General features: G+C 48.9%; 1 protein-coding gene across 1 annotated transcript in view; it reads left to right on the forward strand.

Annotated features, from left to right (window-relative positions):
* The window catches only part of LOC8052143 (maternal embryonic leucine zipper kinase), an 87,700-nt gene that overhangs the window by 31,443 nt on the left and 33,458 nt on the right, over positions 1–22,799 (forward strand). The window contains exons 13-15 of the mRNA XM_042292449.1: positions 2,607–2,667; positions 18,406–18,625; positions 22,537–22,643. Coding sequence (XP_042148383.1) covers positions 2,607–2,667; positions 18,406–18,625; positions 22,537–22,643 — 388 coding nt within the window. The remainder of the gene's footprint in view (positions 1–2,606; positions 2,668–18,405; positions 18,626–22,536; positions 22,644–22,799) is intronic.

Consider the following 22,799-nt stretch of genomic DNA (forward strand, 5'->3'; position numbering starts at 1 on the left):
TTGGGCGACGGTGCAAGAAATAAACGGTTCCCGTTTTCTTTCCTCCTTCGAGTTGAGCAACCAACTGCGGAGCAAGGCATCACTGCTTGGTATCACTCCATATGGCGTTCCTCGAAGGCCGTTGAACGAAGAAGGCTATCACTCTGCTGAGGTTCCTCCGTTTCATCAATGTTTCTGAACGATATGGACCGAAAGAATGTCAGAAGCGGCCCCGGAAAAATGCAGAGAAACGCGATGAACACGACCACAACACGATTTAAACTAGCGTTGGCTACTTAGCTTTTGTACCACGGCGTGGCTAGCGTGCTTCCCTCTGGTAATGGCGGCAGCACACTGGGAGCGAGAGTATGCGTTACGGGCAGAGGTATACTGAAGAAAGGTCCATTGAATACGATATTCTCTAAATATATTAATTATGTACTTCACATACTCGTATTTATAATACCGCACACATTCCCTGCTCAGGGGTATGCTTTAGCTGGCCACGTCATTTCCACTCGCGCATTTTCGTGGGGAATGGGAGGATGGGAGCTTGTCACGTTGTCTAAGGCAAAACGTACCTCCCGTAAAGTGCCGTTCACACACTTGCAACCGAATAGGACGGAGAGAGAGAAAACCGGTTTTTATGCCTCTTGCGACGGCGGGGGACCTGCTCCGCAGCAGCGCATCCGGTCCTACGCCGTCGCAAGTGGCTTAAAAACCGGTCTTCTCTCTCTCGGTTCTTATCGGTTGCAAGTGTGTGAACGGCGCTTAACTCCCACACGTGGTAGTGGAATAATTCTTTCTCTCTCTCTCTCTCCCAAGACCAGAGTGCGGCTTTCGTTGGGGTACTCCGAGGACGAAAATATTTTCCCTCTTTTATTCGTGTGAAAATAAAACAGAATAAAGGGGAATATGAACGGGCGGAGCTATATGATAAAAGCGAGCAATTTTCATACTGGTCCCGAACTATTTGCCAGTCTGATAAAACCAGGATGAACGATTTGCCAGTATGATACAATCTGTAGAATGAAAGCCAGAAATGATCGTATCGGTCCCGAACGAGATGGACGCTCGGCCTTTACCGGGAGCGGTCGGTGGACGTCTTCTATCCTGGTCTTTCCCCAAAAGCTACTTTTCTTCTTTTCTTTATTTGTACGAATGCGTGCGGAGTTGGGCCAGTTAATATCAAGTGCACTCAAGCAGGGTGGAATGAGGAAAAGGGGGGCGGTGAACAAAACGAGTAGTGGTCCTCCGACGAATGGTTGCTGCTTGGCTCTGCTAAGTGGCCGGCGAGCTAACGAGGCATGCTCTCCCGAGAAGAAACTGCGCCGCGACTACAAACAAGGGGCCCGTGCATTGTTTGCGCTCGGGGGGCATCTTCGGGTCGGGGCACTTCAATCCTTTTTCACTCTTCCGCTTCGGTGTGTGTGCTCAGATAGGGGGAGGGCAAGAAGACACAAAACATTCATTGTCTTCACGTTAGCTTGGCCAAGGCTCGTCCTGCTCAAGCTTTTCGTTGTTGTTGTTTTTTTTCTTTTTTTCGCGTTGATGTGCGTAAGCGTGGGGAGGGACCGGTCGTTTGTTGGTTTCTCAAAGGGATGTTTGATGATCGCGACCTAACCATGCTTCTCCGCGATGCTCCCGGGGCTTTTTGTTGTCATACTCTCTTTCTGTTAAATATGTGTACTTTCAAAAACTAGTGTATACCGTCTTAATCTTTCTTTTGTTTTGGTTCATTCAAAACGAATTGTACAAGTAGCCGCCTCTACGTTTTGTCGGAGAGAGTTGCAAAACTTTCGGCTGTTCGTTCATCCTGCGCAAGCATCAGGCTAGTGTGGGGTGTGGGGCTTTGTTTGAGAGGGGGGGGGGGGGGGGTTGTATTTGCCGCTGTAAATATCGACCTGCTTTCGAATTCAACGAGAGACGCGGGCAAAGATAAACGTGGCGTCGGTATGGCTTTTTTTTTTCTTTTGCGTGAACACCGGTTATTTTAGCCGTTATTGCACAAAAAAAAAAAAAAAAAAAAAACCGCGGAAAGTTTTTTTTTTTTTACTTTTCAGAAAGTGTGATTGTTTGTTTACGGTCTTGTTCAAACACGTGTTTGTAAGTTTCGTCGTTTTTTGTTTTTTTTAACATTGTTAGAATTTGGGAGTGACTTCAAATGACCTGCACTTGGATGCTTCCCCGCTTCTTCCGCGGTCATTCGTCAACATAGTTTTGTTTAACCCGAGACTGGGGTATTTCGGAAAAGGGACGAGAAGAAAAGAGGCCACAAGGAGGCGACGTCTGAGACGTCGCCTCCTTGTGGCCTCTTTTCTTCTCGTCCCTTTTCCGAAATACCCCAGTCTCGGGTTAAACAAAACTATGGTTAACTTCCACCAGCTCGCCTGCACCCTTACAATTTTTTCACATTCGTCAACATGTTTTTGTTTGCATTGAATGAATAATGCATGGCAAGTTTCGTTCACAGCGTCTGGTAACAGTAAATTAATGACCCACCAGCTTTTTTTTTTCTTTCCTTTTTTTTTAAATAAAACCTTTAAAAGCTTGATTGTTAGTAGCGATATTTTGTAGGGCCGTTTCAACTTTGTTTTGATTTATTTGTCTGTGTGCTTACTTCACAGTACTGAAATCAACTTCTGCTAACGCCGAGAACACAGCTCCGTGCACCCCAGACAAGCCCAGGTGAGTTGTTCTTGTTTGCTTGTCTTCTCTTTCGGAAATTTTTTCTTTATAATTGTTTAATACTTTTTTTATGCGGTAATTCATAGAAAGACAAGAATGCTCGTACCTATACCTTTGACAGCGTTGCTTAAATGGGCTCTACTTTCGCTGTCACCCCTAGACATTCTAAAAAATTAAGAAAAAAATCAGATGTTTTAGACTTTTCTCGACTGTACGCATTTTCTTGCTAGCTCTTCAAAAGACCGGCGTACGGACGCTCTTTTTTGGGCGCGGGCAACAGTTCTCCAGAAGAGAAGCATTTGGTCGGGCGCCCAGATCCCTTTCAGGAGGCCCTATTGTTTTAAGCGTGCCACACGATTAACCGAGGTCTGATAATGCGCATGAAACTCGAAAAAGCTTTAGCTGCGTCCCGAAAAAAAGAAAAAAGAAAAAAAAAAAGACGTTTACAATCCCGTGTAACGCCGAATTAGAGCGCAGCTCTTGAGGAGGAGGAGGAGAGGAAGGTATCGAGAGGGGGCTATGCCCTCCTCGCCTCCCATTTTAGGGGGAAAATATTCCGCTAAATTTGGCGGAGAGTTTTCCCCGCTAAATTTAGCGGGGAAACTTTTTCCGCCAGATTTAGCGGGGAAATTTACCCATAATGCACCGCGCGGTTACGCCGACGGCGACGCCGATGCCGCTCACGGCGGAAACGGGCGCCTAAGAGCTGCGCTCTAAAAAAACGTAAGTCAAAGCCTATGCGGAAGGCTGTATCTTTCCGCCGACAGAGAAATTACAACTATGGGAAAAGTGAACTATGCTCTGTTTCGTTTTAAGATCGACCGCAGCCGACGCCATCTACGATTCTGTAGAGAGCCAACCCTCGCTTGCTTACACCATTGGTGCCAACCCCATTAACCTGCTTCTTCTGTTCACTCACGTATTGGTGAACTCGGATCATAATCGCACCTTAGTCGTCCAGGCATTTTGTGTGTCACTGTTTTTTTTTTTTTTTTCGTGATTTTTTGTTGCCTCGTACCTCTTGGGTTTAGATTCGAAGAGCCTTCCCTATACCTATCAGCGAAAAAGCGTCTTAATAGGTAGAGAACGCTGCCCTCTTCCGCGACGGGTCCAATGACCAAAACGAATTAAAGTCGCTCTTTTCCCTTGACGTTCAATTATTTCACTAATCCTTCCTCCGAACAGTTAGATCGCAAAATCTGGTGAAAACCCGTCGCCTCCCTTTCCTGTTCTCGTAAAAAAAAAAAAAAAAAGAAAAGATATATATATAGAGATATAGATGGAAAGATTTGTATTTTATACGAACCTTTTCACTCCTTTGCTCGGAAACTTCTCCCAGATTAAGTAACTTCTCGAATCTCTTTGGTGGATTGTGCATACCTCGAAAGCCACTGTGCTCAGCGCCTAGAATCCCCGGACTTGCGGTGCGTGGAAACCGCGAAGTAGGGCGGTGGAGTGCCAGGTTCGGTCGCCTCCCGCTCTTTATCGCTGGCCGCGCCTTGAGCGACGGCGGTGGCGGCGGGCGCCTGGCTTTTCCGGGGGAAGAGTTCTTCCCCATGGGCACGTTTAATTTCTCAGCCCGGTGCGCGCGCAGATTGGAATCTACCGGTCCGCCGGTTCCGGTTCTTTCCGACTGGTCAAACCCGGCTCGGTCAGCGGTGCACCGCACGCCTATCCGCTCGGTGCCGTGCGAGACGGTGTCGTGAATCTTGGCTCTCTCTCTCCCTCTCTCTTTGTTTAAGCCCGTTTCTTTATCCAGGTTTACAAGCTTAGCGCCTTCGGTCCTCCCGTGCGGTGTATGTAAAATGACGCCGCAACAGGGGGGAACTGGGGGTTTATGTGAACTTTTTTTTTTTTTCTTTATTGGGAGTCTAAAACGAGAAAAAAAATTCTGGAGATTGGACCAGTAAGTTGAAAGGAGTGAGGAACGAGCGGGTGGCCGATCGTTTTATGAGCTTGAACGCGCACGAGGCGATGTGCTTTGGTTTTCTCCAAACGTGCCACACTTGAAGCGGCAGTTGTACATTAGCTCCGTATAAATGTACTGCGCTACCGCGGTGCTGACTTTGCGCTGCATTAGTGACGGCGCTGATGCAGCGCTGCGTCAGTACAAAGTTACGTTGAAGTCAGCGCATTATCAGCGCAGGTCCCAGCGTTGATTTAGCGCTGCGATGTATGGCATTTGCACTGCGCTACTTGGAAGCAACCTGACACTGGCTGTCTTCCGCAGTGCATCCCGAAGAGGCTCCTGTCGAAAATCAAAATATACCGCCCATGTGCGTCACCGATACGGGTACATTCTTACCAGGCCAGTCAGTTTGATGATCAGCCTCTCAACATGCGACATGGATCTGGCTCCGCAGTCACCCAGTCCGAACCAGCACTTTTTGAGAAGAAACCCGAAGTGGGTTGCTGCACTCGGTGCACCCCAATAGGGCATGAGGTTTCAACTGCCGACCACCGCACTTCCTTTGTGAGTGCCTGAAGCTACAGGGGCATCGGGACGCTTCGTGGGCTCAGCCGCCCGAAGGTGTAAAAAAACCAGTGCGCTTGGACTCGTTCTACGCGGTGCCTCCGCGCCACCCGAAGGCCTGTCTTGGGTCTACGTACTTCTCGCGTGTTGCGGAAGGCGGGCCTCCGGGAGTCTGTCTAATCCGTTTCCCTTTTTACTTGACGCAGCTAAGTGAGTGAGAGATCGCACCCATTAAAAGGTATATTTCCGCTCGCTCCCTACATTTCTCATTTAAAAATGAAAAAAAGAAAGAAAAGAATCTACGAACATTTTTTTTTGTATTATATTTCTCACTATCTGTACATCATCGATTATTCCGCAGTGTGCAGTAATTTTATTTTACGGATAATACTATCCTTGCTGGTGTGACATGAGCAAGTAGAATGAAGTCGCTTGGACACAATGGTAATGCTGTCATCTGCCGGTCATATGTGGCAGGACCTGGAGGACTTCTCCGTATGCTCGCGCGACTTGTATACTTCTGGCCTCATCGGCGGCTTGCGGTCGTCTCCGTGCGTCCACAGTGTGGCTACCTCGCAAAACTTGAAAAACACTTGTCCTCAAGGACAAACGCACAGCCCTTCGCACGCGTCTCCCTTCATCGATGCCTTCGCTGTCTTTCTGCTGCTTTCTTTTGCGTATTTTTCCACACGCTATGCACGGTCCATAATCGAGCATCGAGCGTAAACGCGACGACCGATCCATAAGGGGAGACGCGTCGGCGCCCCGCCGCCAAGCACGGCCGACCGACCGACTCACTCGCGGCTATCGAGACGACCGAAGCAACGCCGTCGTTGGTTCGAGGCAGCAGCGCTGGACCGTGGCCACCGAGAAGACGTCGCTTCCTCATCTTTCCCACGTCTCCCTCGAGACGTCTTGCTGCCAGTCCTCCTCGGCGGTTCCCGCAGTCGGGACGCCCCCCGGCCGTCTTCGTGGGGCGAGGCACGGCACGAAGCGTCTCGCCACGCATCATGCTTGTCCTACATGTCAGGAGAGGGGGAGACGGCGAGGGGGCATTTGCATGCGAATGCTTTTGGATCTCCTCCTTCATGCAAATCGGGACACGGCTGTATCCCGAACCAGGGACGGGTGGCTCATGGGCGTGCACGCTCGTTCCATAATCTGCATGTTTTTTTGTTTGTCTTTTTGCTTTCTTTGGCGGAGTTGCAGTTCATCTCTGCTGTTTGGTTCTGTGAGGTGAGTTTTATTTTATTTTACTGAAGAGGGGTGAGGGGGGGGGGGGGGGGAGAGGGAGTTTGGGGAAGGCGCGTTGCAGAGCACGGGGTATATCTTCCTCGCGTTGGAGTGCGAGCGGATGTTCGAGCCATCGTCGTCGTATCGCGGATCGGAAGCTTCTGTGCCTTTGCCTTGTCTTGTTTACTACTTGATTCCTTGGGGGGGAGGGGAGACTCAAATTCGCTCTTGGGATGGAAGTTGCGAGCTTATTGTTCGTGGTCGTCGATGGAACGATTTCTGGATTTTCATATCATGGTTTGTTCTCGGATGTCGTCCGCTACTGTTTCTGGTTTAATAGTTCGTAGTTGGTGAATGGCAGTAGTGGGGAACGAAACTTTTCCGATCGTATCTCGCGCAGGATATTTGTTTCGTTTGTGCACCGTTCTTTAAATCATGCATTTACTGGCCTTCTTTCCCTTCTTTTTTTCGTTGTGCACTTGTTTGACATTTTGTTTTATTCCTGAATAATGCTTCCATTAGGGCTACCACTCGCTGTGAGAGCTTCACTATTTAAGCTTCTAGCGTTCATAAAGTTGCCGTGATGGTGTCGCCTTTACGAGCGAATGTCATCCAAGGTAATTTTGACAACTCCAATTAATCTTTTTACGAACTCTCACAGCTAATAATTTTCTTTTTCCACGTGTTACTGTGGTTATGCTTTCTGCGTTTTTTCATGTTTTTTTTTCTTAGAAATGTCGGTTATTAATTGACTTCAAAAAATTACAATTCTTATACATTTTTTTAGCGTACGCACGAAGATATATGGCTGAACGCAACTGTTTCGCCGAGACCGCATCTCCATTTCTCGGCGCATGGTGACCGAAGCGCCAAGTTGTAAATGTAGGTCGTAGCAAGTTTCGATGGATTTGTCAACAAGTTTGACAAGTCTCGTGCACTGGTATCAAAAGTTACACACGCGTGTACGTGCTACTATACAGACTACTTCGTTTTCACGCGAAGACGGGCAATAAAAGGCGCTGTTTAAACTCTCGCGCCCGTGCCTTCAACCGTGCTCCCCACAACTTTTGAGATTGGAGTTCTGAATTCTGAATGCAATTCGGCGTTGCGTCATTGCTTGGCAAGAGGAAGCGGCGGAAAGTGAAGGGAAGGTGTAACGACGCACTCCCACGCTTTTTGGTTGGGTGTTTGTTTGATAACACCTCGACGATGAAGTACGTTATTTCCGTTCACTGCAGCCGTCGCCATTTATGACCCCTGCTTTTTTTTTGGCGAGTGTCGAGAAAAAAGCGCGCGATGGCTGTTTTACTTTTCCGGTGGGAGCTGGGGTTGAAATCGGGAAGAAGCGTAAGCAGGCTTCGGTGGGCGTTCACGCGACACTACCATCTCTCGTGCGTGTTTATGTGAATGACTTGGGCATTTGATCCTGTTTTTCGAGATTACTATCGCAATGAAAATGTTCAGAAGCTACCGGGACTGTTCGTTTTTTTACTTGAAAAACTGACCGAGGATCGATCGAAGAAAAAGACATCTGTGAAAAAAAAAAAAGAAAAAAAAAGTCAACGTTTGGGAATTGTTTTTTAAAGATTTGTTTTGAACAAGGTAGCTTAAAGTGTCACAAAAGTTTAAAAAATATTGATTTTTTTTTTGTGTTTTTGGAGGTATACCGAATACTATTTTTTAATGCAAACCTACAACTTACATATGCAAAACCAAATTAAGAAATATTACCCGGTATATTAAAGAGCGCGTTATTTCGATGGTAATTTATGTAAGTGGGTTGGGCGAGACTATGGCAGGCGTACAGACGATAAGCAGCGCGAGGGACAAGAGACCCGAACGGCCGTGGCAGCTGGTATACATTACGCGACTGCGTGTCGTTTGCTGCAATAGAGTTTGGCTTCTCGACTTCTGTCCCCGCCTTTTTATCAGCCTTGACTGTAACTGTGCCTGTATGCGCGTGTGAAAGAAGGCTGAGCGAAAAACAAACCTCCATCGTTCGCTACTATCGAGTGCACATCACAGAGTTTCGATCCTGACTTGTCACTTTCGCGAAGTTTCTGGTTTATATTTTAAAGTCCCTTTTATCTCAGTTATATCGGTCAAAATTACTTTATTGGTTGGTTCGTTTCCGTGTGAACTTTCTGTAGAAATACTACAAATCACACACACAATCAGAAATAAAGGAACTATAAAAGCTTATAAGGACTCGCAATCTAGAGCGGGCTCAGTATATATACACCTCCCTTCCTTGCATGTAAACAATGCCGTGTCGTTTTAGAGCGCAGCTCTTGGGCGCCCGTTTCCGGGTTGAGCGGCGTCGCCGTCGGCGTAACCGCGTGACGTCACGCGTGACGTTTGAGGTGATGTCACGAGGGTCACCAGTGACGTCACGAGAATTACCAGTGACGTAACGAGGGTCACGTGTGGCGTCACAAGTGACGTCCCGATGGTCACGTGACGTCACGAGTGAAGTCACCCTCGTGACGTCACACGGGCATACCCTCCCCTCCTCCTCCTCCTCAAGAGCTGCGCTCTAATTCGACATTACTGAAAATTGTAAACGTCTTTCTTTTTTGTTTTTAGTTTATTGTTTTTAAGGGTTAAAGGGGCCCTCCTGAGCTTTCTGCGATCGTCTGTTTATGTTGTTATATTGCGTAGTAGGTGCAAGTTAATATGTATACAAAGTTTTAGATTACAAAACCGCTTATTAAGCAGATGGCAGTAGAAATATATCGGGACTATTTTCTCTTGGAAGACAATCACCCATTCCCTGCCCATCGCTAAAACTTGACCAATGGAAATGCTGAATCTCGCGGTGAATGCGAACGTTATTATTGCAACACTTTTTAAGCTTGTTTTAAATTAGTTTGAGAAAAACGTAAACTGATTGTGGTGCGGGAAACATAGTCCGCAATTATCGCTCCAAAACCAGCGTACTATGTTTTCTCCCCGCAAGCTTGTTGCTAGGGGGTGATGCGTCGGCTCGTCTGCTTCCCGGGGTTTCATGCTGGCGTGCGTTTGCGGGACACGTGTTCCTTCTTCCCGTGGATCCCGTCTCCGAAGCCAGCTTTGCGATCCTTCCACGTCAACGAGTCAAACTTTTCCTTGTCATCTGTGGAATGCGACTGCGTATTGCAGTAGCAGCGCGACGGTGCGGTGCGACGAATGACTACTGCCGAGCACAAAGTCCGGGCTCCTTGACGACGGTCCGCGCGTGTTCGAGAGATTCCTCCGCGGTTCGGCGGTGTGCCGCGTTGGTGACGCGCAGTGACGCTGGAATCCTTCGCTTGCTATTGGCTGACGCGTAAAGAGATGCCCCTCCCGTTTTCCGGGGTCAACTCAGAAAGGGGGGCGTGCCGGGGACTTTGATAGCAATTTTAATAGGGAAATCCGCCGCGCATGACCGTAATTTTATGATTTTTAGGATCCTGAGGGCCTCTCGATTGAGTTACCGCCATAAATAGGCCATCGCGGAACGCTCCGGAGGGCCCCTTTAACAAGTAATGCCAGTCTCGTGAAGGTGAACCAAGGACCGAATGTTTCCGCCGCAGACTGTCGAATATGGGAGGGCGGTAGCAATCGAAGTCCCGCAACTGGAAGACGGCGTCGATAAATGCTAGCACGATCTTCTTCTTGACGTCTCTATTCGCTCTTTCTCTCGTTGGAGTTGTGGGTATGCTCGCAGTGGATACGTGCCCGTTGGAAATGTCCCCAAAGCACACGCGGTCCTGTATACACAACACGGTTTTTGCGGCGTTTGCCAGATAGCCAAAACAGTCGGCCTACTGGCAGCCAAAGTCCATATAGAGCCGATGCCACCTAGAAGACCAGGCCTGTGCATGACGTCATCGTTTGTGGATCCCGCCCCACGCGGCACATACGCCGAGGCTCGACGAGAGAGACGTCGGAAAGCGGCAGACGTCTCGGCATCGTCGTGTGCTATAGACCTTTTCCACAAGGGCGCCGCCATCTTGAATTGTCGTCACTTCCAGTATGGGTGAAAACATTGTTTTGCCGTCGCCACACCAATAGAAGACATTTAGGATATAAGCCTAACCGTCACACATTCTCGTTTTGGCTCCCCTCTATTTTTTTGCTAGTTACAGGTTGAAACGTTTTATTATTTTGTCGTCGCCCATACTGGAAGTGACGACATTCCAAGATGGGGGCGCCCTTGTGGAAAAGGTCTATAGTGTCGCGCTCGTTCGAGACGCTGCCCGACGCGCCGGCGGCGACGTTGACGCGAGCTTTATAGCGCTGCACGGATCCATTATAGCGATAACGTTTTGGGGGGAAAAGCAGGGCAGGACGCTCTTGTCTTTCGGTACTTTTTTTGGGTATGCTCGAGTGAGCGCAGAGAATAGAGGTGTCACGCGATTGGCTAAACCGCGATGGCGATCACGCATGCGCGAACGTGTATGCTTGATGGGGCTTCATATCTCGTCCTCCCGTTTAGGGACAGGGTTGCGAGGGATCGGGGAGGAGGCTATAGGGGGACGCGTCTGCGAGGTGTTGCGTCTGCTGAGCCTCGTGTTTTGAGGATAGCAGGGAGAAGGGGAAAGGGCGGGGACCGAGGGGGTCCAAGAGGTGTCCCGATCTCATTTCACGCTCTGGCGGACGCCTTTCAAGTGTGCCTCATCGAGATCGGCCAGCGTGGACGCCATCGCGGCCCACTCAGACCTCCGCTGTTCGCGGTGCCGAAGAGGATATGCCGAGGCGCAAGTGGCCTGACTTGGGAAATTGGAAGCTGGATGCCTCAACGATCGGGCTGTCGATTATCCTGGAAAATTTTTTTCGCGATAATTGATCTCGGGCGTTTCCACGTCAGATCGTACAATGGTAGTCCAGGTCTTTTTTTTTTTTATTAGGCTTAACAGATTTGTTTGTTTTTAAAAAAAAAAAAGCCTTGAAAGTTACACTTGCGCGGTTTGTGCAAGTGTGTTATACGGCCAGCGGGACATAGTATAGGGACTAATCGTAGCAATCAGTCGGATAATTAATAAAATTTGTTAATTAACTTTTTAATTAGTGAAAACAGACGTATGGTTCCAATTAGAAACTTGCTGAGTGTCATCGAAAATCACTCAGATCAGTAATTTTCAGAAAGACTTTTAGCGCGTGAGAACCGTAGTAGTGCACTAAGGTTACCTACCACCCGTGGAGCAGGTGCAAGTCTAGCGGTTGCGGAACGCGATGATGATCTAGTCATCCGCGTTTGGATGCGGACCATCTCGCTGGAGACGCTCCGTCTTGACGAGGACGAGGCGATCTCTTTCGCGTTATGGGAAGCCAGAGGACTAATCGAGAAAGTGATGGACACTCCCGTCTTCTTCTGGAATATAAATCATGGAGCGAAAACATGCATGTGAGGCATTCTAATATTTGTGACGGTCAGCAGAGACTGACACGTGATACAAACGTTCTGCCACCCAAGAGAGTGATGCTCCACTTTGACTTCGCCGAAAATTGGACGGCTATTTCCCCAACCAAAGTCCAGTTTTCGTTGAAAAAAAATCTGAATTGTCAATCTTCAAATGCGTCGTGACGTCCACGCAAGGCACGCAAAGCATTGCTGTTAGCGATGACAGGATGCATGCCACGGCTCATGCTCTTTTAGCAACAGATTATGTTGACGGAAACTATTCATTTTCTTCTGATATAATTTTGGCATCAGACGGAGGGGCGGCGCATTTAAAAAATCGCTTCTAGTTGCACGAACCGTCTCGAAAGCCGTACTCTTCGGCAAGATGGACCTTTTCGGCCACTAAACATTTAAAAAGCGCATGTGATGGAGTAGGTGGTGCTCTTAAACACCTTTGCAACGCTCACTAGCCTAAGATCTTCGTTCGGAACAGCGATTGTTACAGCTAAAGACTTTGTGAGAGTGCTCCGTGAGAAGGTCACAAATGTCTGCACGTTCCACCTGTGTGCGGAGCGAGTTATGGAGTTTCGTGTGGCTAAGCAAGCAGAGTGGACAACGGTGCAGCCAGTGAAAGGCGTCCACACCCCATTTAGGGAATTCGTCGTATGCCAAGAGGCCGCAAATCTGCATGGCCACTTGCGCGACACTACCTTTTGAGACTGTGTGCCTAGCGGACTCTACATATTTAGTTCTATTTAGTTCTTTGGACTCTACATATTTAGTTTTAAGCTTTTTCATATATATCCACCCTTAAATCTCCCCTTTCTATTCTTGCACACAATTTACCCAATTTCGGATGCGCTGAGAGTAGTGCCGGTACTCCAAGTTTTTCGCCTACTTTCTTCAGACTATGGCTAAGCTTGTGCGCATATGGTATCACGGTCGGTCTAACATTCCGCCTGAACTTCCCACTATACTCTTTCCCCCTCCCCGAAGTTTTCGTAGCAATCCTTCTGCCACAAGTTTAATAAGCGTAAGTGGGTACCCTCCATCCTCTAGTTTCTTCACCTGTATACCAAAGCCGTCCTCTCTTTTGTGTGGGGCGAGGCTCCCAAGAACGAGTGGTTTGAGTCTTAGCGTAACACCGCTTTCCTTGCTCTGGGGGAGCACAGGCAACACACATGGGACGGCAGAAGTATCAGTTTTAGGTCAAAAAATTGTAATATGCACTTTACGGGATCTTCCCTAGTGAAACTCAGACCGGCAGCGCAGTTCTTAAAAACAGCCAACATTTTTAAAATAAATTCTACTATTTTATTTTCAACTCCTGAGTGGAACAGTACTAGGTAGTCGTCTACATACCTAAATATCCGGATGATATTACTATCTTGTTTAGCTTGTATATCTCTGTCGCATTTTTCAAAAATAAATCCCTCAGCACTGGAGCCACGTTCGTCCCAATACATATACCTTCTTTCTGTATGAATTGCGAACCTTCAAACGCAGTATACGTGGATTGCAGGTAAAATCTTAACATCTCCAAGAAACTACCTCCATGGATACCACAGTGATTTCGGAACTTATTTTTTTCATACTGCTTCTCTTCTCATTTTGTTTCGTTTTGTATTCCTTGTTGCCAGTTGCAATTGTAGATCCGGATCGTTTCACTTCGATATCGGCATGTTTTGTGATCTTTCGTGTGTATTCAAGTTCCTCCATACGCTGGAGTCCGTAATCGCAACCTATATAATAAGAAAGAATGAAGAAAAAGAAAATATTGGGGCAATTGCGACCGGTCGTGATTCGACCCACGGTACTTGGAAATAGCTTTACGCTTGCTCGTTGATTCGCCGTGCACACCGCCCCAGTTAGTTCCTTTCTTAGTACACGAGCTACCCCGTGAAGCATCTCTTATACGTATACGGGACCTCTATCTCTCTAAGGTGTGACGGAAATCCGTAACTGAACGTCTCAGAGCCAGAGAGAGTGTGGTTGTCAGAGATTCTTCAACTGCCCCCGATATCCTTTAATATCCAACAGCCAACGTTGCCAATAGCACATATCTTCAGTATTGTCACGGGCGCGAGCGCTTTGTTTTCCGAAAGCGCTTTCCTGCGCGACTGTGTGCAAACGAAGTGTTCTGCAGAGCGTGTATTTTCGGGCCCACGTTCGACGTAGCACCGTGCTTCACCTGCCGCGCGGCCATAGTGGTCACTGGGCAGCTTCGAATCGACTTGCTTTCGAAATTACGGTTTCAGAAGTGCGGGAATAGAAACACACGATTGTGTTCCATGAACTCGCGCTCACGATGTGCACGCGCGTTCTTTGCCGAAACCTCTTTACCGGACGATTCTGAAGAGGATGGATTTTGGACAAGGAAGTGCCTGTGACCCCCGTCATTGCTTGTAAATCCCCGACCCGCCGCAAGCGGCAAACACGCTGAAACTCGGCGAGAGACGCCGCAAAGCGGCAGAGGCGTCCGCCTGGCGTCGCCGCCGCGTGCTAGCGTCGCGTTCGTCGTGCGACGCCGCACGCGTGCTGATGGCGAGCTTCTTCAGTTCTTTTGCAACGTGCATTCCACACCCTCATTGTGAGCTCGTTCTGAGCATGCGCTCTAAACATCATTCACAAATATGGCGTCCACTGAATACTCTGTATTAGAGAGTTTTAGTAGATCGTTCCGATACCTCCGATAGCCCCGATAACGATACTATGCATGCGCAAGGGAGGCGGTGGCGGACTATCGGGATATAGTTATCGGAGTCATGGGAACGATCTACTAAAACTCTCTATTATCGGCGAGATGTTCTGGTGGCGTCCCCCTGTGGTTCCCTTTCGTGACGTCATTGCCTTACGAACAACAAGTTCGATGGTGTTTGCAATTAGCATGGTGGAGGTTTGAAATCGTTTCGCTCTCAAAGCAGCACTGCCAACACGGTCAAAATTCAAGTTCTTTCATTCCTCTTATTTTCGTCGATGATAAATCTTTTACTGGCGTCATAGTCGGCATTCGGCCGATCGCGGCAGGCCGGCCACAGCGACGCTTTTGATCGCGCACGTCGCCAATATCCACTACCGATGACATTGTCTTTTAGTTGATATCTGTTTGATATTGATTTAGGACCCTCGGTGTAGTTTGGTTTCAGGGCGCCATGATTTTAAGCTCTCACCATGCTCATTACAAGCACCATCAAAATCGTTCGCAAAGTAATACCGTCACGAGAGGGAACCATGGAAGGGCGCCACCAAAACGTCTCGCCGCCAGTAGCATTTAGATTTCGCGTAAAGAACCTGCCCGCCTATAATACGCTTCTTCTAACCTGGTAGCGTGTAATGTGGGCAACTGAGAGTCAGCAGAATCCACCAAACGTTTTCTCCGGATGCCGCTATAGAAAACAGGCGATGATTGTTGACGCCGATGTTTCTTGTCATGACCTCTTGTTGGAAAAAGAAAAGTTTGTCAAGGTGACATTTATGCCTAATCATGAAAATACAGAGCCTTGTCTATCTAACGCAATAACAACTAGTACGTTATGTTAATCCTGATACATTTGTTTTGAGGCAGTGTGCCAAATAGTGACGCCACAAAATCAATGTGTCGAATGATGTCACAATTTATAGGTTTTGGTTGCAAGTCATGCGCTTGAAGCATGATGACACACAAAGTGTCCTTTTTTCCAACAAGCTATCTAGGTTCGTTTAATACTATTGGTTAGGTCGCCCCTCAACTTGATAGAGTATATAAAAGTATGTTACACCTTGTGCTACACGCACACCGGCTCGGAATACGTGGAGCCAAAGCTTGCGCTGCAGAATCCAGGGATCCTGGGTTCAATCCCTACCCCTGCCCGTTTCGATCTGCATCAGCATCGTACCGGCGTACGGTCGTGTATCACTACTGAGTGACGCACGTTAAGGAACCCAGACTGGTCAAATTTCTCATATACAGCGTAAACATGTGCCGCCACGCCTCAAAGGCAAATCGACCTTATTCTGCATAAACATGAACGCGAAATTTGCGTTTGGTTAGGGTGTCTTGACAGTGATAGGGGCGTCTCAGTGTTTTTCCTGTACGCAAGCACGCTGTTTACAAAGAAACCTGCGCCTGCGTTTGACCGCACCGAGCGTGGAGTGAAGCGTCTGCGCATCCGTCCTACCGAGGACAGCGCCACCTCTGTCACGTGACGCCAGAGTGTTTGAGCTGATTTATTGGCGACTCCAGCGAAATTCACGCCGCGCAGCGGCAACGCCGAGAACCTTAGTAGAGAAGGTCGTTCCGACACTGTCGTCTGCTATCTCTGCTTGGTTCTCGTAGGCAGCATCGAAACAAACATCGTTCTCAGTAATTATTTTTATGCTTCCGCCGTGTCATTCCTACGCACTGACTAGAAGAAGCTTTCTACCGTCGAAAAATCGCTTTGCTTTCGTATGTAACACCGATTTTACGCTGCACAGCAAACTATTTATGGCGGTCCGCTTGCTGAACGACGAAAACGTCCTCTTTTCGTCCGCCATTTTGCCCGACCAGCGCGCCCCCTATAGTTCGCTGGAGTCATGAATGGTCTAGTGTCTCTTTTATAGCACCCCGAGTGACTGCTTACCACCGGCTGCGCTGCTGCGCAGGCGGTTGTAGGCAGTCAAAACCTGAGATTTAAGGTAACACTAAAATGAAGAAAAAAGATTTTTTAAGGGCATAGATGAGACTTTCTTTTTTTTTTTTGTAATTTTCTCTCGACATAAAAAATATATGCGCGCAATATTTACGCCATTAGACGCAATTTAGGTCTAGGTCATGGCACACTCTAAGCCCCGCCCACGGATCAGTTGCCCCGCCCATTACTACTGGATTGGCTTGGCTGCTCGGCTGAACATGCAAACAAGGATAGTGCCTCCCTTTTGCGACATCCGTTGCGTCTAGTCTGACGTCTGGCACCACCTGCTAGCCTTGCGAGGAGACGCGCGGCAGCCTCCGGCATCGCCTGCTATTTCACCACCGTCTATCGTCTACAATGCCCGTGACGCGCGAATACGAAAGCTGCGCGTCGTCGTCCATTTTCGTCTCCGTGCGTGTGCTATTCCGCCTCCGTCTAAAAACTTCTGCAACGCTCAGAAACCGCGACCATTAAAGCGGCGTTCTAGCGTTCCATCATGCACGAGCCTCGGTTCAGCACAAGCGTCTGTCAGCGTCTATCGATGTGCGGTAATTGGCGACCGAGAGGACGAAAAAAATCGACAAAGTAAATATGCGGTCCTTTCAGCTTCACTGGTCTTGCTATTCTTTTTACATGGCATCCGCCAGCAAGGTTCGTGAGCGTCATGACGCACAATTAAAACGTTACTTAAATATATTTGCTTTGGTAGACCAGGTGCACTAAAAACTTGAGCTACTTGCCTTTCGAAACGAAATGACGGGAGCAAACTTCATGCGAGCCGAACACCCGATGGCCTCCGGCTCACAAATGCTTGCCTGTGTAGGTAGGTATCTTGGTATTAAACTATGGTTGCAATCACAACGGTTGCAATCACTACGGTTGCACAATTCACAGACCGGCGGGACCGCTTTTACGGGAACCAACATCTTTGTTTGACACCAACACGCGCAAAGGAACAATTCAAGCCAGATCAAGCGACATAGTTGATGTGGGACGCTAGGTTTAGGCCAGTCCCGCTACGAAGCTGAGCAACCGCACAGCGCTTCCGAAAGCGCGTACTTCCGACAATTGTTTGCTTCAAACTAGGTCGGTTGAGGAGATCTTCCTCTAAATACCTCGTTGAACGCTGAATGAGTCGTAGTTATAAAAATAAACGAGGTCAACGAGCCGCTCTCGTTGAGCCCACCGCAAACGCTAGCAGCCATGTTTGCTATTGTTTGAAGCCGAAATGGAATATTGGGATATTTTTTTTAAAACAATAATGACTTTATCTTGATTATTTGTTTCTCAAACATAGAAATACTGTTGATATAAATATAGTACTATGACGGCTCGGAGACACAATTTTACAACGAACATTTCACACGTCAGTCATCTCTCCAACCAATGAGACGAGAAAAGGTGCTCAGTTTTGTAAGCACCGGGCGGGGCCTAGAGCAGGGCTACCCCCCCCCCCCTAAATTGCGTCTAACGGCGTAAAGATTGCAGCAACAAATTTATTTTTTTTTGCAGAGAAATTTACTAAAAAAGTGTCCCATCTGGGCTTCTAAAAAAAAATTATTTCAGTGTTTTTTTTTTTTTTTTTTTTTAATAACGGTTGTGGCACAGTCGGTCGTGTTCAGTGTGCGAACCAGCCTTAAACCCTAACGTGAATAATGTCTTTCCTACTTTCATATATCCCTATCCCCTTTCTCAACACCGAGTAGCCAACCGAGACTGTTCGCCTTGGTTAACTTGTGTTTTCTCCTCCTTCCCTTCTTGCTCCGACGCTACCCCATTCACCCCTAAACTAACGGTGCGGTGGAAGCTAGTGCTCCTTTGATCAGTCGGGCGTCTCTAGCCCCGTGATGGCGCTCCCGCCCGTGCTCACGCGCAGAGAGCAGGTTCAGGTGATGAAAGGGTTTGGTCCAACGAACTCGTGACTCCCTCCACACTGTCAGCTCAGGGGCGAACGGAGTATACCTTCACTCTTGCTGGGACTGCGGCTCACGATGTTGTCCGCTTCTCCTCGTCAGGATTCCGTCGGCCGACGCGGAGTTCCGGCTGAGCCCGTTCCGGACGCCACAGCCCAGCCGGCGCCAAGCGGCCGGTGCCTTCTCGGTGCGCACGGGCTCTGCCAAGCGTGTGTTCGGCTCCATCGAGAAGCGCCTGGACCGCGTGCGCTGCATGCTCACGCCCAGGAAGAGGCTCGGCTCCGCCCTGGGGACCTCGCACGACGGGCCCAGGAAGGTCAAGGTGCGTACGCGCGTCTTCTTCGCTCGCTGTTCTAGACTTAATAGCCGAGGTAATCGCTACACCAGCAAAACGGACGGCACCTGGCGGGAAAACGCTGAACTGGCCGGAACAGGTCATTTTGAGATTTCTTCTCGTCGCCTCTGGCTTCCACGATTTCATTTTGTCGGCGGTTGGCGCGATGGAACAGATGTCTTGGCCACCCTATCGTTACTATCGTATCAGCGTATTGCTTCAGGTCTCTCTGAACGCAACCTCTATGCTACCACGTGAACCGGGCATTGTGCGTTTATCAGCACCGCAGTCCTTCCATCGCTTCCCCGAAGAAGGTAAAGCCTTTGGAAGCTCGTTTATGCCAAAACATCGCCGCGGGTTTGGAACGCAGTGAATACAAATCGGGGCCAAGCATTGCGAGTTCAATGCTTGCCCGCTGAAACCCGAGCGTTGCGCATGGCAAGGCGTGACCTGGTTTAGACCGCCATATTTGCCCGATAGTGGCGACACCTATAATAGGTCGCTGGAGTCTCGAATATCGCGTGCTCGTCGCGGGAGAAATTCGAGGATGAACGAAGGTGCCGAACCCCATTGATGTGAGCGTACCAGATGTATCGCAGCACTACCTTGAGCAGATGACTTGCTTTCATAACTACGCGGCTACGGTTTTAAATTCGAGCATTACGCTAAGTGTAAAGCTGAATGGGCGTGGCCTTGGGAACATCTCTAAACGCATCCTCGATCATCCGCACCAAGGTGCGCCCCTTCGTCTTCGACCGAGTGCACCGATGCGCACCGGCCGTTTACGATCAGCGGAGCGCACCCTCCAGGTGCGGTTTTTCGTTGCCCCGACGCGCACCAAGAAACTCGAAGGTGCGTCGGAGTGCAGTCCCATCAGGCATTGCGGCCAGGAGCGGGAATCAAGGAGATGAGGTGAAGGCTGGAATAGCAGACACGCAGTCTATCGAGATTGACCTTGCGAAAACGAACGCGCCTCGCAGCGGCACTCGATGAATTTGTCAGCTCATCTGACAGCAAAGATGACGAGGTTCTTACCATCGCCGCCATTACCAATGGCTGCTGCGTTGGCAAGGAACACCCCAAAGTTGTGAACTTCGTGGAAAGCGTTGTGAAGCGTTTCGATAACAGCTAAGGTTTCGATAACAGCTCTTCCTCGAACCAACAATGATCGGCAAAATATACCCCTAGAATTGTCTCCCGCTTATTGACCCCATTGACAATCACGTCCACGATGTTCATTTGTGTGTGACCGCTTAATCCGCGAGTGAAAAAACAGGAGAAATTGACAGCAGGCGCGCAGACGTACGCAAGAAAAAACGAACAAAACGCTAGGTGGCGCATGGGGGCGGTCGCCGCGGTGCACAGACGCTGGGCAGTTTATCCTCGATGTTGCACCGACTTTGCGCTGCACGACCGACGAGCGCTGTGCACTGTCCCTGTTTCCGGGCATTTCGGGTGCCAGTTGATCGAAGATGCTATAAGCATTTGAGTTTCGCTCCATTCTCAAATACAGTGCAGCGCTACCGCTGCACTCACTTAGCGTTTGAAGCAGCGCTGACGCAGCGCTGAGAGAGAGAACCAAACGGTCAGGAACGAGCAGCAGATATTGGGTGTTGTTAGCGCCGTCTCATGTTGTCTGACTGAGACACTGCAGCAAGCCTTTACCTCAGCATTTATGATCTCCTTCATCTGTTCTTTGTTTAGATCAGATGATGTGGTATGCGTAAAGAACACCCTCGCAGACCACCTCCACGAAACGGTTAACCTGGTCGTTTTTAGGAGTAAGTAATCTACGCTGCCGAAATCAGTCAGAAGTGTGCGAAAGAATGTAAAACTCTAGGAATCTCGGAGGAGAGTTCTTAGCCTTTCACGGTGCCAAACCGCACTGCTACCGCCAGCAATTTAATAAAAATTCTCCAAAGTTTTCAAGCGGTTCTGGAAGGTGTCAGCAGAAAACTCCTGCTGTAAGATGGGGAAAGTAGAGCGCTAACTGAACGCTATATTAGCGCTTGTTGAGCTCGACGCTGCGTGTGAAAGAGCCCACCTTTACAACATTGGCGAGTTCGCAAAACGTCAAGCTTTGGCCCCGCAATCGAACTCCCCTGCATTGCTCGCTAACCAAAGCGGGAAGCCAGCTTGCGGGCGCTCCCTGATGTGTCCCGCTTTTCGTTAGCAGGTCGAACGATTGGGGGAAAGGGGGGAGAAGGGGGGCGGGCGGGGCGGGGGCGGCAAGGAATAAGGGGAGGGGGGAGAAATAAAGAGAGAGAGAAAGCGTTAATAAAGGACCATCTCTTCGCGTACGCCGCAGAAACTGCCCTAATCCATCACGCAGCGCCGTTGTTGTGCGGAGAAGCGTTCAGGGTGAAGCCGGCGGGCTCCAGTTTCAACGTCGACGGGGTAACTTGATTAGCGTCCCAAAAGACGTCGTCGACCTTTCGAAGCACCGCACGCGAACGCGTCGCGTTCATGAGGAAGCCCCTCGAAAGAACAAACGCATAGGGAAGGAGCAAATAAAGCCGAGCTACCCTTTTTTGCAGTAAATAAAAGGGTCACCCGGCTGCTGGCATGGAGCTAGTTAAAGTAACCCGATTACGCATGCGCAGTTTGAGCGCGGCGATGCTCGGAGTGCGCATGTCTCGGTGTAATTGTTCGTTAATTGCGTCAGCGAGCCCTTTTGTGAAGGTCCCCTTCTACTGCGTGGCGGGCTTTCGCTGTGCGGGACACACTGCTGCTGCGCGCGCGCGGTAATGAATACTAAGTGTTCTTTTCTGTAAACCGAGCCGGTAGCCATGAGCTCGTGTTCGGGGATGTGTTCTTCGATGCTGGCTCTCGCCATACGGGCTTGTAGAGGCTTGGGCGTTTCGTCATTAACTTTCTCCATTGCTCGATTGAAGTCCATGGTTAGTCATTTGTAAGCTTGTGACATTTGTGGGATTGGTAATCGCCTACTTCCACGATAATGTCCGGGATGTTTGTATTCAACTGCAAGGCGCATCTTTATGTGGCACACTATATGTGTGTAGAAGGCGCCTAGCGTATGTTGCCACATTTACATACGTGCGTTCCGCTGCGTGTCTTTTTTTTTTTAGCTTCCTAAACGTGTTGAGCGCGATGTTCAGCTGGCTGAAATCAACTTTCTTTTTTTTTTTAAGCGTTGACGGTGTGGATTTTTTTCAAGTCAGTTGGACTATTGCAATGGGAATGTGATACCGTCATGGTAAACACTTGCTCACTATAGCCCGCTACTTGGTTTTTAGTCACTGGGAGCGTAATACCAACAGGGCAGGGCTAGCCGCAATCGCCTCCTGACGAAAGGAGAGGCTTTCAGATTGCAGCTTCATTTGGCAGGAACAATAATGAACCAATTGCGATACAATTAACGCCGTCGTGATTAGTCGCTCGCTTTCCCATGTCGCACCCCGCTCAGCAAGTGCAACGCCTTGCGGTTTTTCCGCTGTGAACAAAAAAGGCCAAGTTTTCATTAGCAAAAACGAAAACAGCAACGTAAAAAAAAAGGTGCAGACATTCTTTTTATACTTTATTTTCTCCTCCCGTAGACCTTCCGAAACGTGTGGAGTCGTCCGCGGCTCCGGAAGAATTGCTGGGAAGCACCTGTATAGAACCTGCTGTTGCAGACGACGAAGGAAGCGCAGGCGATCGGGCCATTGAGCGCTACACTTTCTATATTTCTTTATTCGCCTCTCTCACTCTCTTCAATGTTCGCGTGGTTGATGCTGCGCGAGCTCAAGAAAGATCATACAGGAGATACCCATAATTTTTTGCGCGCTTCGCTCGCGTTCTTGTGGGATTTATGCGAAAGGTATTTTGCTGTGCCCGTGTGGTGCCCTCGTCTCCGCTAGTGCTCAAGACGCGTGCGGGGTTCCTTCTGCGGGGGGCAGGTGATGCAGAACGTGTCCACGATGCCGGCCGACCTGACGCCAGACCAGGTGCTCGACTGCCTCCGGGGAGCGCTGCTTCGGAAAGGCATCCTCTGCAAGCAGGACAGGTACCATGCTGTCAGCCTTCAACCAAAAATTTCCCACCTTTTTTTTTTTAAGTTGCTTTATTTCGTTGATTGGGTATAAAGCTACAATTCTGGAGGCATTTAAAACTTTCGACTATTGGACCCTTTAATTTTAACAGTAATAATCAAAAAGCAGAC

Source organism: Ixodes scapularis, unplaced genomic scaffold (assembly GCF_016920785.2).
Source record: "Ixodes scapularis isolate PalLabHiFi unplaced genomic scaffold, ASM1692078v2 PGA_scaffold3__209_contigs__length_174095766, whole genome shotgun sequence".
Classification (NCBI taxonomy): Eukaryota; Metazoa; Arthropoda; class Arachnida; order Ixodida; family Ixodidae; genus Ixodes; species Ixodes scapularis.